General features: G+C 45.3%; 1 protein-coding gene across 2 annotated transcripts in view; it reads right to left on the bottom strand.

The window, feature by feature from the left end:
- DLL3 (delta like canonical Notch ligand 3) overlaps nucleotides 1-12,941 on the bottom strand; it is a 162,330-nt gene that overhangs the window by 57,316 nt on the left and 92,073 nt on the right. For both annotated transcript variants that reach the window (XM_083753868.1, XM_083753869.1), the window contains one exon: nucleotides 7,274-7,925. In XM_083753868.1, coding sequence (XP_083609994.1) covers nucleotides 7,274-7,925 — 652 coding nt within the window. The remainder of the gene's footprint in view (nucleotides 1-7,273; nucleotides 7,926-12,941) is intronic.

Genomic DNA, 12,941 nt, shown 5'->3' with positions numbered 1-12,941 from the left:
TGGAGGAGGAAAACAAGAAAAAAATATTCTGAATCCCAGAAGCCAGAACAGCAAGAGGGATCTGGCTTTTGGGTTAGCCTCTTGCTGTTCTGGCTTCTGGGATAGCCACACGAAGCCTCTTCCAGGCAGCAGGAGGAAGGCTCCCCCAAGAGCTGCGCACCCTTTAAAGAGCTCGTGGAGCGTGTGTGCGGCTCTTGGGGGCCCTTCTCTCTCCTCAGGGAAAAGCCCCCAAGAGCCGCACACATGCTCCACACGGCTCTTTAAAGGGAGTGCTGAGCAGAGCCTCCCACCTGCATTCTCTCCATAAGACGCACACACATTTCCCCTTACTTTTTAGGAGGGGGAAAGTGTGTCTTATGGAGCGAAAAATACGGCACTTTAGTAGTTTACTACCCCTCTCCTCCCCCTTACCTCCCCCACATTATACTGTCCATAACATTAGTGTCTCACATCGAATATAACTGATCTGTAGTTTTGTAATGTAAGAAAATCTTTAATAAATAAATCTTTAATAAAAACATATTTTTAAAACTGCAGGATTTCAAAAAGGGAAGAGTGGGGTTTTTTTCTCTTTACAATATGATTTAGGATTTTTGGTGGACCACAAGCTAAAACATGGTGAGCCTAGAGAAAAAACAATTAAGTGGATATAGAGTAGTTCTTCTATATATTTGAAGACAGTTGTTACAGAGATGATGCAGCATATTTGGTTTTTTCCCCTTGCTGACTATCCATTTATATAAGTTTTATAACCTGGCAAAATTATGGATTCTCTCACTACCCATTACAGCAAAGTGGTACCTACTTGCAATGGCATGATTATTTCATATCATTTGTGGGGTGGCCATGTGTCCATTGGTCTTAGATAATTAATCTCACGATCTTATATTAACTATGACTGCACAACGTATTATCCTGTGCATGAAATCCTTCTTTTCAAAACATGGCATAAACATGTGGTTTAACATCTGAGAATGTTAAAGTACCGTACTTTTCCGTGTATAACATGCCCCCGTGTATAACGCACTCCCTATTTGGAGGGGACGACTCAAAATTAAGAAAATGAGGGGTGGGGAGATTCCCCGAAGTTGTTGAGCTTTTGGGGGGGGGGAGGATTGTACAGAATTGTTGAGCTTTTTGGGGAGAGGATTGCCAGAAACCGCTCATCCACCAGACCATAAATGCTGCTCACGCACGTAGACAAATTGCCAATTGCCGAAGCGACAGCCAATCAGCAACAGCCCTTGCAGCAGCCACCAATAACAATCTCCAACCCACGGCCCCACAATGCACTACCATGTATAAGACAACCCCTAATTTTGAACATGATTTTTCCATTAAAAAACATAGTCTTATACATGGAAAAATTCGGTAGTTGAAAAAATCTTGGGCACAAATCGTTAGAAATCCATCTATTTGTTTATATAAAGAAATACAAAACAGAAGTATGAATTAATTAATATTCTACCTCAACAGACAGAATTCATGCTTGCAGACATATTGGGAAAATGGTGAAGAAGCAGACAAGACCTTGCCAATTGTTTAAAACAAAAGAAAGACAGGGCATTGATTCCCAGTATTATAGGAGTAGCCGGTGAATTATACAGCTCTCCAAGTGATATTAATACCCATTATTACACAGTAAAAGAGAAACCATATATCACAATTATATCAAAACCAGACAAAGATTCATACTCTATGCATTTATTGTCCAATATTACTAATTAATATAGATATAAAGATTTTAACAACAATTTTGGCAAATAGAAGGCAACAATTGATATCGCCAATAATAAAGAGTGACTACTCTGATGTTGGGAAAGATGAAGGGCACAAGGAGAAGGGGACGACAGAGGACAAAATGGTGGGACAGTGTTCTCGAAGCTACTAACATGAGGGAGGCAGTGGAAGACAGGAGGGCATGGCATGCTCTGGTCCAGGGGGTCACTTGGTTCATTAATCATGTTTGGTGGAAATGACCTTACATAAAAAACTTTTGGAATATTCTCCATTATATCTGCAATTACAGGCCAAACCCTTTCTCCAAATTCTGTCTTAGCCCTACTATCTTTGGACCTAGACGTAAGCTCTACCACAGTGAATTAGTAGGCTTCTTACTGACCACAGCACAATTAGAGATAGCTCAGCAATGGAAGAACCAGACTAAAATACCCCTGAACATAAGGGAAAATAATATCTGGGATACAGCAATGTGTGAGTGTCTCACCAGACACAGGGGGGCAATTAAAGGCATAAAGAATAGAGACACCTTCCAATAAATGTGGACCCCTGTCTTTAACTATGTTAATGACCAAAATCAAGATCGCATACCAACCGCTCAATATTCTCAGTGGAGAGGTTACGTTAAGTAATATGTTTGAATGTTAAATGTGTAAGTGTACGTCTAGAGACAATGGATGAAACAAACACCATTAGCTGTACTGCTGGATAAGTTTTTGATGGCTATTGTATTTGTGGAAAAACAAATAAAAATGTGGTTTTTTTAAAAAAAAGAGTGACCAGGCAGGATTCATTAAAACTAGGCAAGCTACAGACAATAGCAGTTTAGTGGTTGATCTAATAGATTTACAAAAAAAAAAAAAGATGACTTTCTTATTCTATCATTAGATGCTGAAAAAGCTTTGATAAAATTTATGAACAAGTATATGCATGTGGCACAAGGAGAAGGGGACGACAGAGGACGAGATGGTTGGACAGTGTTCTGGAAGCTACCAGCATGGACTGCAAGAAGATCCGACCTCTCCATTCTGAAGGAAACCAGCCCTGAGTGCTCACTGGAAGGACAGATCCTGAAGCTGAGGCTCCAATACTTTGGCCACCTCCTGTGAAGAGAAGACTCCCTGGAAAAGACCCTGATGTTGGGAAAGATGGAGGGCGCAAGGAGAAGGGGACGACAGAGGACGAGATGGTGGGACAGTGTTCTCAAAGCTACCAGCATGAGTGTGACCAAACTGCGGGAGGCAGTGGAAGCTGGTCCTGGAGGAAGAACTGTGAGGGGAGAGACTCTTATCTGGCAAGGCCTCCTTCCACCTGCCTTGCCCCACCCTCTAGTCTCTGCTTCTCAATTTGTATTGTATTATTGTATGTACTGTGGCTTGCCGTTCTTTTACTGATTATAGTTTAGAAGTTATTTGTTGTGACTGTTGAGTGGACTTCTGTTTAATTTTTATATGTTCTTATTATTTAATGTGGGACGCAGGTGGCGCTGTGGGTTAAAGCCTCAGCACCTAGGACTTGCCGATCGAAAGGTCGGCGGTTCGAATCCCTGCGGCGGGGTGCGCTCCCGCTGCTCGGTCCCAGCGCCTGCCAACCTAGCAGTTCGAAAGCACCTCCGGGTGCAAGTAGATAAATAGGGACCGCTTACCAGCGGGAAGGTAAACGGCGTTTCCGTGTGCGGCTCTGGCTCGCCAGAGCAGCGATGTCACGCTGGCCACGTGACCCGGAAGTGTCTCCGGACAGCGCTGGCCCCTGGCCTCTTGAGTGAGATGGGCGCACAACCCCAGAGTCTGTCAAGACTGGCCCCTACGGGCAGGGGTACCTTTACCTTTACCTTTTTATTATTTAATACTATTCTAATGATTGTTGAATGTTACTTTTTTGATGTAAGTTGCCCATTTTAAAGTTTTATTATCACATTTTTGTACTGCATTAGATTGATATAAGATGTACATTTTTTGTTTCTTCAGCTTGTGAACCGCCTTGAGTATTGTAAGATAGAAAGACGGTATACAAATTTAAAAATGATGAAAATGGTGATGAAGACAGGAGTGCCGGCCATGCTCTGGTCCATGGGGTCACGAAGAGGCGGACACGACTAAATGAGGGTTAATGAGGGTTTGCACAGGAAGGCAATGGTTGGCTGGTGAAAGACCCTGTGTGAGAAGTGGGGAAGGGAATAAATTCCAGGCTGGGAGGCTGGGAGAAGAAAGGGAAGCTCCCCAGTGAGAACTGGGAAGGTCCACCCCCTTCTGTGTGAGGCAAGGGTTAAGATCTACCTTTGTGAGAGGACTTCGTGTTTTCCCCCTTCTTTTTCCCTTTCCTTTCCTTTTCCCCTTTTTCTTATTTAGATCACTTTGGCTTTTTATTGTGTGATGAAAGGTTTCAATAAAACATTCATGCAAAACTAAATCTTCACAGTTACTGTCTCTTTACTGGTAGAAAACACTTGCTGAGAAAGAGGAAATGAAGACTCTGGGATCTGGGCCATCTAATGAAAATTATTTGCAATTGATCCAGAACAAAGCAAAAGAAAATATTTCTTCTCACTATGCAGAAATAAACTTATAGAATTAATTGCTACAAAATTTGGTGTTGACTAGTAGAGTGATCTGAATTTGTTTATCATTGAGTTTATAGATTGCTATTAATCATGAGAGCTAAAAATGGAATTTTAATGTTCAGAGGTAGTGCTGAATCATAGAATCATAGAGTTGGAAGAGACCACAAGGGCCATCGAGTCCAACCCCCTGCCAAGCAGGAAACACCATCAGAGCACTCCTGACATATGGTTGTCAAGCCTCTGCTTAAAGACCTCCAAAGAAGGAGACTCCACCACACTCCTTGGCAGCAAATTCCACTGTCAAACAGCTCTTACTGTCAGGAAGTTCTTCCTAATTTCTAGGTAGAATCTTCTTTCTTGTAGTTTGGAGCCATTGCTCCGTGTCCGCTTCTCTGGAGCAGCAGAAAACAACCTTTCTCCCTCCTCTATGTGACATCCTTTGATATATTTGAACATGGCTGTCATACTTGATAGAAAGCCCTTTTTGTACCTTCTTCAGCTGCTGCCCTGCAAGCATACTGAATACTGGGGTACAAGCAAGAAGGGAAGGCACAGTTGCTTTCACACACACAAGTTTCCAGCATCAACAGGCTGTCTTTCGGGAGACAATGTGTTGGACTAGATGACTGCTAAATCCAGTATGGTAAAGCGGTTCAGATGCGCTTAAGTCATAGCTGCATTGCCTGGAGACAATCAGTTAGGTTGTGTATCCATAGCAGTGACCACAGGTGGAATGACCACTGGGAGGAGCGCAGAGGGAAGAAATGCCCTGGAGCATTGCAGCAACACAACCAGATGCCTTCACCAGTCCCAGATGCAACAAAATATATCTCTCCTGTATCGGTCTCTACAGCCACAGCAGACGCTGTAACCCTCCAATGGTTTGATTTCACCCACAAAGGTGCCTTCCATTGTCTGATGAGGCAGATGGGTGCTAATGGTAATTGCCTATATAATGTAATGGTGGTTCGTCTTACAGGGCTGTTCCTCTGTGTAATTTATATAGCTCGCACCAGAAGCACTAAAAATGCAAAGGCATTTATTCCCTTAGTATCCTGAAATAACTGATTTTTTAAAATTTTGAGATGAACATTGTAAAACATACTTCCTTCCTGTTTACCCACAAATGTACACACAAACACTGAGAAGAGGTAGATCTAAATGGCAGTTTCCGGGAGCAATCCCACGAATGAGGCTCTGAGTCCTTTAGGATCCTGCTCAGATAGTTTTTTCCTGAAGAAATCACAGGATCGTCTCACAAGCAAATGAGGATTCCTACATATACATATTCTTAGATGTACTGCAATAAGCCAACACATTAGCATAAACTCAATGTCTCAGCCTTATGAGCATCACTAGCTTGGACAGCGTTGCTTTCTTGTACTTACCTGCCAAATCTACATGGACTTTTAAATTAAATTACTTCCACTACTACTGAAAACAGCTCACAGAAGCATGAAATAAAATGCAATACGAGCAGCACAATAAACCATCAAATGAAATAGAAATCTTTCATTCTATCAGATGAGAATAAAGCCCCAAAGTAGCAGTTCAGAATAATAAATAAATAATACCCAGCCACTCTGGGTGGCTCCCAACAGAATATTAAAAACATGACAAAACATCAAACATTAAAAATTTCACTAAGTAGGGCTGCCTTCAATAAAGTCTCCAAGTTTCCACTTTTTTAATGCAAGTGTTTTAAAAGACTTGGGTGAACGGAACCAGATACAGGCACTGCCAGGGCTCCTGGGGGGGGGGAAGGGGGCTATTCCACAGCTGAGAAGACCCTCCGCTCAGCAGCCATCCACTTTACCGGGGTACATGGAAAATGGTGTCTAAAGAGATCTTAAGGCTTTGTAAGGTATATACAGGGGAAGGCAGTCTTTCAGAAGCCGCTTCTGGCGCAATGGAACACCGAAACCAGAGCAGCGCAAGGAAACGCCGTTCACCTTCCCACTGGAGCAGTACCTATTTATCTACTTGCACTGGTGTGCTTTCGAACTGCTAGGTTGGCAGGAGCTGGGACCGAGCAACGGGAGCTCACCCCGTTGCGGGGATTCGAACCGCCGACCTTCTGATCGGCAAGCCCAAGAGGCTCTGTGGTTTAGACCACAGCGCCACCTGTGTCCCTCAGATATCCTAGTCCCAAGCTATTAAAGGTTTTAAACCAGCACTTTAAAGTGGACCCAGAAATGGACTAGGTGTAGATGATAAACTGGTGTAGATGATAAATCACTGGTGTAACATGACTGAAATGCCTAGTCCCAATTAATAAATAGTAATAATACTAATAAATTTTTATTTATACCCCACCCTTCCGGGTTCAGAAAACAGGGCTCAGGGCGCCTAACAACAAATGTAAAACACAGTTGATGCTACAAAAAACAGCATAAAATACGGTATAAAACGTGAATAACAATAAAATCAAAAATCAATTTAGGGGGGAAATCCATCCAATAAACATTAGATGATCACCAGGGCTAGCTGGCTAAATTAGTCCTATTTGGGCCAGCGAGGAGACCAGGGGAGAATTAGCTGTGGGATCCCAGAGCGGGTAATCTTCATAAAAAGGGGAGGGGGAGGGAAGGAAGGGGAATAAAATATCAGGCTAAGTTCAACTTGAAAGCCAGGCGGAATAGCTCTGTCTTACAGACCCTGCGGAAGGAGGTTAAATCCTGCAGGGCCCTGGTCTCATGGGACAGAGCATTCCACCAGGTCGGAGCCATCACTGAAAAGGCCCTGGCCCTGGGGGAGGATAATCTAGCTTCCTTAGGGCCCGGGACCTCTAAATGTTGGTTGTTCATGGACCTTAAGGTCCTCTGTGGGGCAGACCAGGAGAGGCAGTCCCATAAATACGTTAATAACCTTGTCCTAATATTTGCCCATGCACCCTACCCCAGAACTTCACCCCAGTCTTCAAGTTAGAAGCAAACAGAAGGAGCCCAAATGGGACAGATGGGTACCACTTACTTTTCCAGCTTCTTCTTGCAGACAGACTCACGGCTCTGATCCAGCAACTTCCTCCTGCAGTTGAACTGGTCTCCACCGAATCGGCTGTCTTTGTTCGAGACCTTAAAGCGCCCGGGGGAGATGAGGAAGCCATCTCTCTCCTTGAGGTTGTTGATGGTCGCCAGGTCATTGCGGACACTGCTTTTCACAGCTTTGCGGCCCTGCCTCATGTGCCGAAGCACAGCCACGGCGGCACATGCCGCGAGCACCAAGGTCAGGAGCCCCAGAGCAAAGGAAACGGCCAGGGCAACGGGAAAAGGGCCTTCAGCCACCCGCTGGCTGCTCACAGGGGTGGGAACCTGAACTTTGAACTCGCACCTGGAGCCCATGTAGCCGGATGAACACTCGCAGACGTGGCCCGAGAAGTGGGTGTAGCAGGTGCCACTGTTCAGGCACGGGTTGGAGCCACAGGCGTCCATGCGGGTACCACAGTCCTTTCCGCCATAGCCCAGGGTGCAGGAGCAGGTGTAGCTGTTGGGGCCGTCGATGCAGGTGCCTCCGTTGGCACAAGGGTTTCCTGCGCAATCATCTATGTTCAATTCGCAGTGAGGGCCAGCAAAACCCTGGCGGCATTTGCAGATCACGCTGCGGCCCAGATCCAGACAGTGGCCACCTGGAAAGGAAAGGAGAGTAAATTACAGAGACATGCAAGCAGGTTAATGGCTGAAAACCAGCCAAATATTTTTTCGCTCTATAAAACGCACCTAGTTTTTGGAGGAGGAAAACAAGAAAAAAAAAATTCTGATTCTCAGAAGCCAGAACAGCAGCGAAAGCAGCAATCCCTCTTGCTGTTGTGGCTTCTGGGATAGCTGCGCAGCCTGCATTCGCTCCATAAGACGCACACACATTTCCCCTTACTTTTTAGGAAGGAGAAAGTGAGTCTTATACAGCAAAAAATACGGTAGTTTATTCAGTCCTGGACACCTGTGGCAACCAAGCCATCGTTTCTACCCCAAGGCAAATGTTTAGAGTAAGTCACTATTAAAGCACAATACATCAAGCAAAGCAATAAACCCATCCAAAAACCAGAGAATATATTTGCATAGCTTTAAAAGGACATTCCCTCTTCCCAGGCAATTGTGGGAACTGTGCTGTGAGGTAATGGCCAGGGATCAAATGAAAAATGAAATTTCAATTTCTTGGAAGTCTTGAAAGTTAAAGCAGGGAAAAAAATCAGTGATGATGATGATGATGATAATAATAATAATAATAATAATAATAATAATAATAATAATAAATAATTGTATTTATATCCTGCCCCCCTCCCAGCCAGAGTCGGGCTCAGGGAGGCTAACACCAATAAAATTTCAGTAAAAACATGAGAAAAAAGGGGGAAAACCAATTTAAAATACAGTTAAATTGCAATTTAAAAACGCAGCCTCATTTTAAAAGTCAAAATCATAAAGGGGGGGGGGGGAATAAGGGTCAGACTGAGTCGAAACCAAAGGCCAGGCAGAAAGATGTCAAGTCCTGCAGGGCCCTAGTCTCTTGGGATAGAGCGTTCCACCAAATCGGGGCCAGTACTGAAAAGGCCCTGGACCTAGTTGAGACCAATCTAACCGCCTTGCGACTTGGGACCTTCAAAATGTTGTCATTTGTGTACCTTAAGGTCCTCCACGGGGCATACCAGGAGAGGCAGTCCCTTAGGTACGAGGGTCCTAGGCTGCATAGGGCTTTAAAGATCAAAATCAGCACCTTAAACCTGACCCTGTACTCCACCGGGAGCCAGTGCAGCTGGTAAAGCACTGGATGAATGTGATCCCACGTCGAGGACCCCGTAAGGAGCCCATAAGGAGTACACAAGCACCACCTCTTAGACATGAGCTAGCAGAAATTTAAGGGAGCAGAGTCCTAGCTTGCAGCCCTGCGCCCTGGTATGCACCATTTGCCTTCTCAACTAGCTGCATATAGGGAAGCAAAGGGAGTTGGGGAATTCTCAATAGGGTATACTCTCGTATTGTTCCTAGTTTGTGGGGTCTGAAACCTCTAAGTCGCATAGGCAACATCAGGCACCAAGCCCTCCGCAAGGGTGAGAAGTAGTGCTCAAATTATGGGGAGAGGGACAAGATGAACATGCACAGAGGAGGGCAACCAAGATGATCAAGGGTCTAGCCAAGCCTTATGAGGAGCACTTGAAGGAGATGGGTATGTTTAGCCTGGAAAAGAGGAGACTGGGTGGAGATATGATAGTAAAGGTAAAGGGACCCCTGACCATTATGTCCAGTCGTGGGCAACTCTGGGGTTGCGGCGCTCATCTCGCTTTATTGGCCGAGGGAGCCGGCGTACAGCTTCCAAGTCATGTGGCCAGCACGACTGAGCCACCAGAGCAGCGCACGGAAACGCCGTTTACCTTCCCGCCGGAGCGGTACCTATTGATCTACTTGCACGTTGACGTGCTTTTGAACTGCTAGGTTGGCAGGAGCAGGGACCGAGCAATGGGAGCTCACCCCGTAGTGGGGATTTGAACCGCCGACCTTCTGATTGGCAAGTCCTAGGCTCTGTGGTTTAACCCACAGCACCACCCGCGTCCCTGGATATGATAGCCACCTTCAAATATCTTTTTCTTTTTTAAAATAATTTTCATTAAGAATTTCAATGTAACAAAGTATCAAAGCATATCATCTTCATCCCCCCCAATTTCCCCCCTCCCTAAGAAAAACCCTCCCTCCCCCCGCAAAGACTTCCCTCAGCTCCTGTCTCTGATTTTTCAGCACATGTTATTCTCTGCATATTATAAAATTGTAAAGATCCTTAAATTATCTGTCTATTATGTTGACAATCAATAAATTTGTGTATGTTTATTCAAAACTTGCCAATTCGTTTTGTGCTTTTTTTTAAAAGTAGTTTGTAAAGAGTTCCCATTCTTCTTTAAAGTCACAGTTGTCCTTGTTTCGCAGTTTGTATGTCAATTTCGCCAATTCCGCATAATCCATCAATTTCTCTTGCCACGCCACCTTGAAATATATTGAGGGCTTTCACATGGAGGAGGAAGTGTGCTTGTTTTCTCCTGCTCTGAACTCGAACCAATGGCTTCAAGTTGCAAGAAAGGAGATTCTGCTTAAACATTCAGAAAAAACCTTCTGACAGTAAGAGCTGTTCAGCAGTGGAAGAGACTCTCACAAGAGGTGGCGGACTCTCCCTTCCTGGAGGGTTTTAAAGAGAGGTTGGGTGGCCATCTGTCAGGGATCATAGAATCATAGAATCATAGAGTTGGAAGAGACCACAAGGGCCATTGAGTCCAACCCCCTGCCAAGCAGGAAACCCCATCAGAGCACTCCTGACATATGGTTGTCAAGCCTCTGCTTAAAGACCTCCAAAGAAGGAGACTCCACCACACTCCTTGGCAGCAAATTCCACCTGTCAAACAGCTCTTACTGTCAGGAAGTTCTTCCTAATGTTTAGGTGGAATCTTCTTTCTTGTAGTTTGGATCCATTGCTCCGTGTCCGCTTCTCTGGAGCAGCAGAAAACAACCTTTCTCCCTCCTCTATGTGACATCCTTTTATATATTTGAACATGGCTATCATATCACCCCTTAACCTCCTCTTCTCCAGGCTAAACATGCCCAGCTCCCTTAGCCGTTCCTCATAAGGCATCGTTTCCAGGCCTTTGACCATTTTGGTTGCCCTCCTCTGGACACGTTCCAGTTTGTCCGTGTCCTTCTTGAACTGTGGTGCCCAGAACTGGACACAGTACTCCAGGTGAGGTCTGACCAGAGCAGAATACAGTGGCACTATTACTTCCCTTGATCTAGATGCTATACTCCTATTGATGCAGCCCAGAATTGCATTGGCTTTTTTAGCTGCCGCGTCACACTGTTGGCTCATGTCAAGTTTGTGGTCAACCAAGACTCCTAGATCCATTTCACATGTACTGCTTTAGGGATGCTTTAGCTGAGATTCCTGCATCGCAGCAGGTTGGACTAGATGACCCAACTCCATGATTCTATGATCCCATGTTTATTGCCAAGCAGGGATATAAATGTGGAAGTGCAGGAACTCATCTTGTGAACCCCCGTAGCCATGTTGGGATGCTTCCTAGCAAACGGGGGCAACTGGCAAGCCCACAGCTGGCTCAGGCCCACCGGCCAGGCAATCTCCGGTCCTTGGCTTAGCATGAAACAGCAACCTGCAGCTTCAGAAGCCTTCAGAAGCTGGAGCACGCTCTAATCAGCAGAGTAATTAACACGCAACAGAAGTGACAGAGAGAGGCTGTATAAAGCATATTTAAAGGTAAAGGTAAAGGGACCCCTGACCATTAGGTCCAGTCGTGACCGTCTCTGGGGTTGCAGCGCTCATCTCACTTTATTGGCCGAGGGAGCCGGCGTACAGCTTCCGGGTCATGTGGCCAGCATGACTAAGCCGCTTCTGGAGAACCAGAGCAGCACACGGAAACGCCGTTTAGCTTCCCGCCGGAGTGGTACCTATTTATCTACTTGAATTTTGATGTGCTTTGGAACTGCTAGGTTGGCAGGAGCAGGGACCAAACAACGGGAGCTCACCCCGTCGCAGGGATTCAAACCGCCGACCTTCTGATCGGCAAGTCCTAGGCTCTGTGGTTTAACCCACAGCGCCACCCATGTCCCAAAAGCATATTTACAGGCAGTTTATTCAGCGTACATCAAGACAAGGAAAAAACATGTCTTCTCCCTTTTGTGTCCAAGCAAGCGGCATAAGCGAAAGCTATACACAAATGGAAGTTCCCAGCAAGCTGTTCTGGAGTGTAAACAGGCATGTGGCACACAACAGTCATGCCTGTACTTAAGGTGGAACGGAATAGTCTAACAAGCCATCCCTCCAAGGAGAATCAAAAATTGCAGGCAGCAGTTCTTGGCACAATGCCCAGTTTTTTGGGATTAGCATGACTGCAGTCTTTTGCAGCTTTCTAGGAGTAAGCAGAGACATCACCTTGCCAACAAAGGTCCGTATAGTTAAAGCCATGGTTTTTCCAGTGGTGATGTATGGAAGTGAGAGCTGGACCATAAAGAAGGCTGATCGCTGAAGAATGGATGCTTTTGAATTCTGGTGCTGGAGGAGACTCTTGAGAGTCCCATGGACTGCAAGAAGATCAAACGTATCCATTCTGAAGGAAATCAGCCCTGAGTGCTCACTGGAAGGACAGATCCTGAAGCTGAGGCTCCAAGACTTTGGCCACCTCCTGAGAAGAGAAGACTCCCTGGAAAAGACCCTGATGTTGGGAAAGATGGAGGGCACAAGGAGAAGGGGACGATGGAGGACGAGATGGTGGGACAGTGTTCTTGAAACTACCAGCATGAGTTTGACCAAACTGTGGGAGGCAGTGGAAGACAGGAGTGCCTGGCGTGCTCTGGTCCAGGGGGTCACAAAAAGGCGGACACGACTAAACGACTAGACAACAACAGGAGTAAGCACCATTGAACATAGCAGTGCTAATCACATAGTTCCTGCCTGTAAACCACATTAAGCTTTAATCAAAGGATATTTAGTCAACTGAAACGAAACCTTCAGCTTTTAAAAAGAAATGCAATTGTATTAAATGTTATCATTGAAATTGCTAGCATGAAGGAGGAACCCCGTTCAAAGAAAAGGGAAGAAGTATCCTATTTATTTTCCCCATTCTCCAGCTTCTCTTGTGTATGCAGTTCCCACCTCC

Source organism: Podarcis gaigeae (assembly GCF_964106915.1).
Source record: "Podarcis gaigeae genome assembly, chromosome: 8".
Lineage (NCBI taxonomy): Eukaryota > Metazoa > Chordata > Lepidosauria > Squamata > Lacertidae > Podarcis > Podarcis gaigeae.
This window is presented reverse-complemented; position numbering and strand designations above follow the sequence as displayed.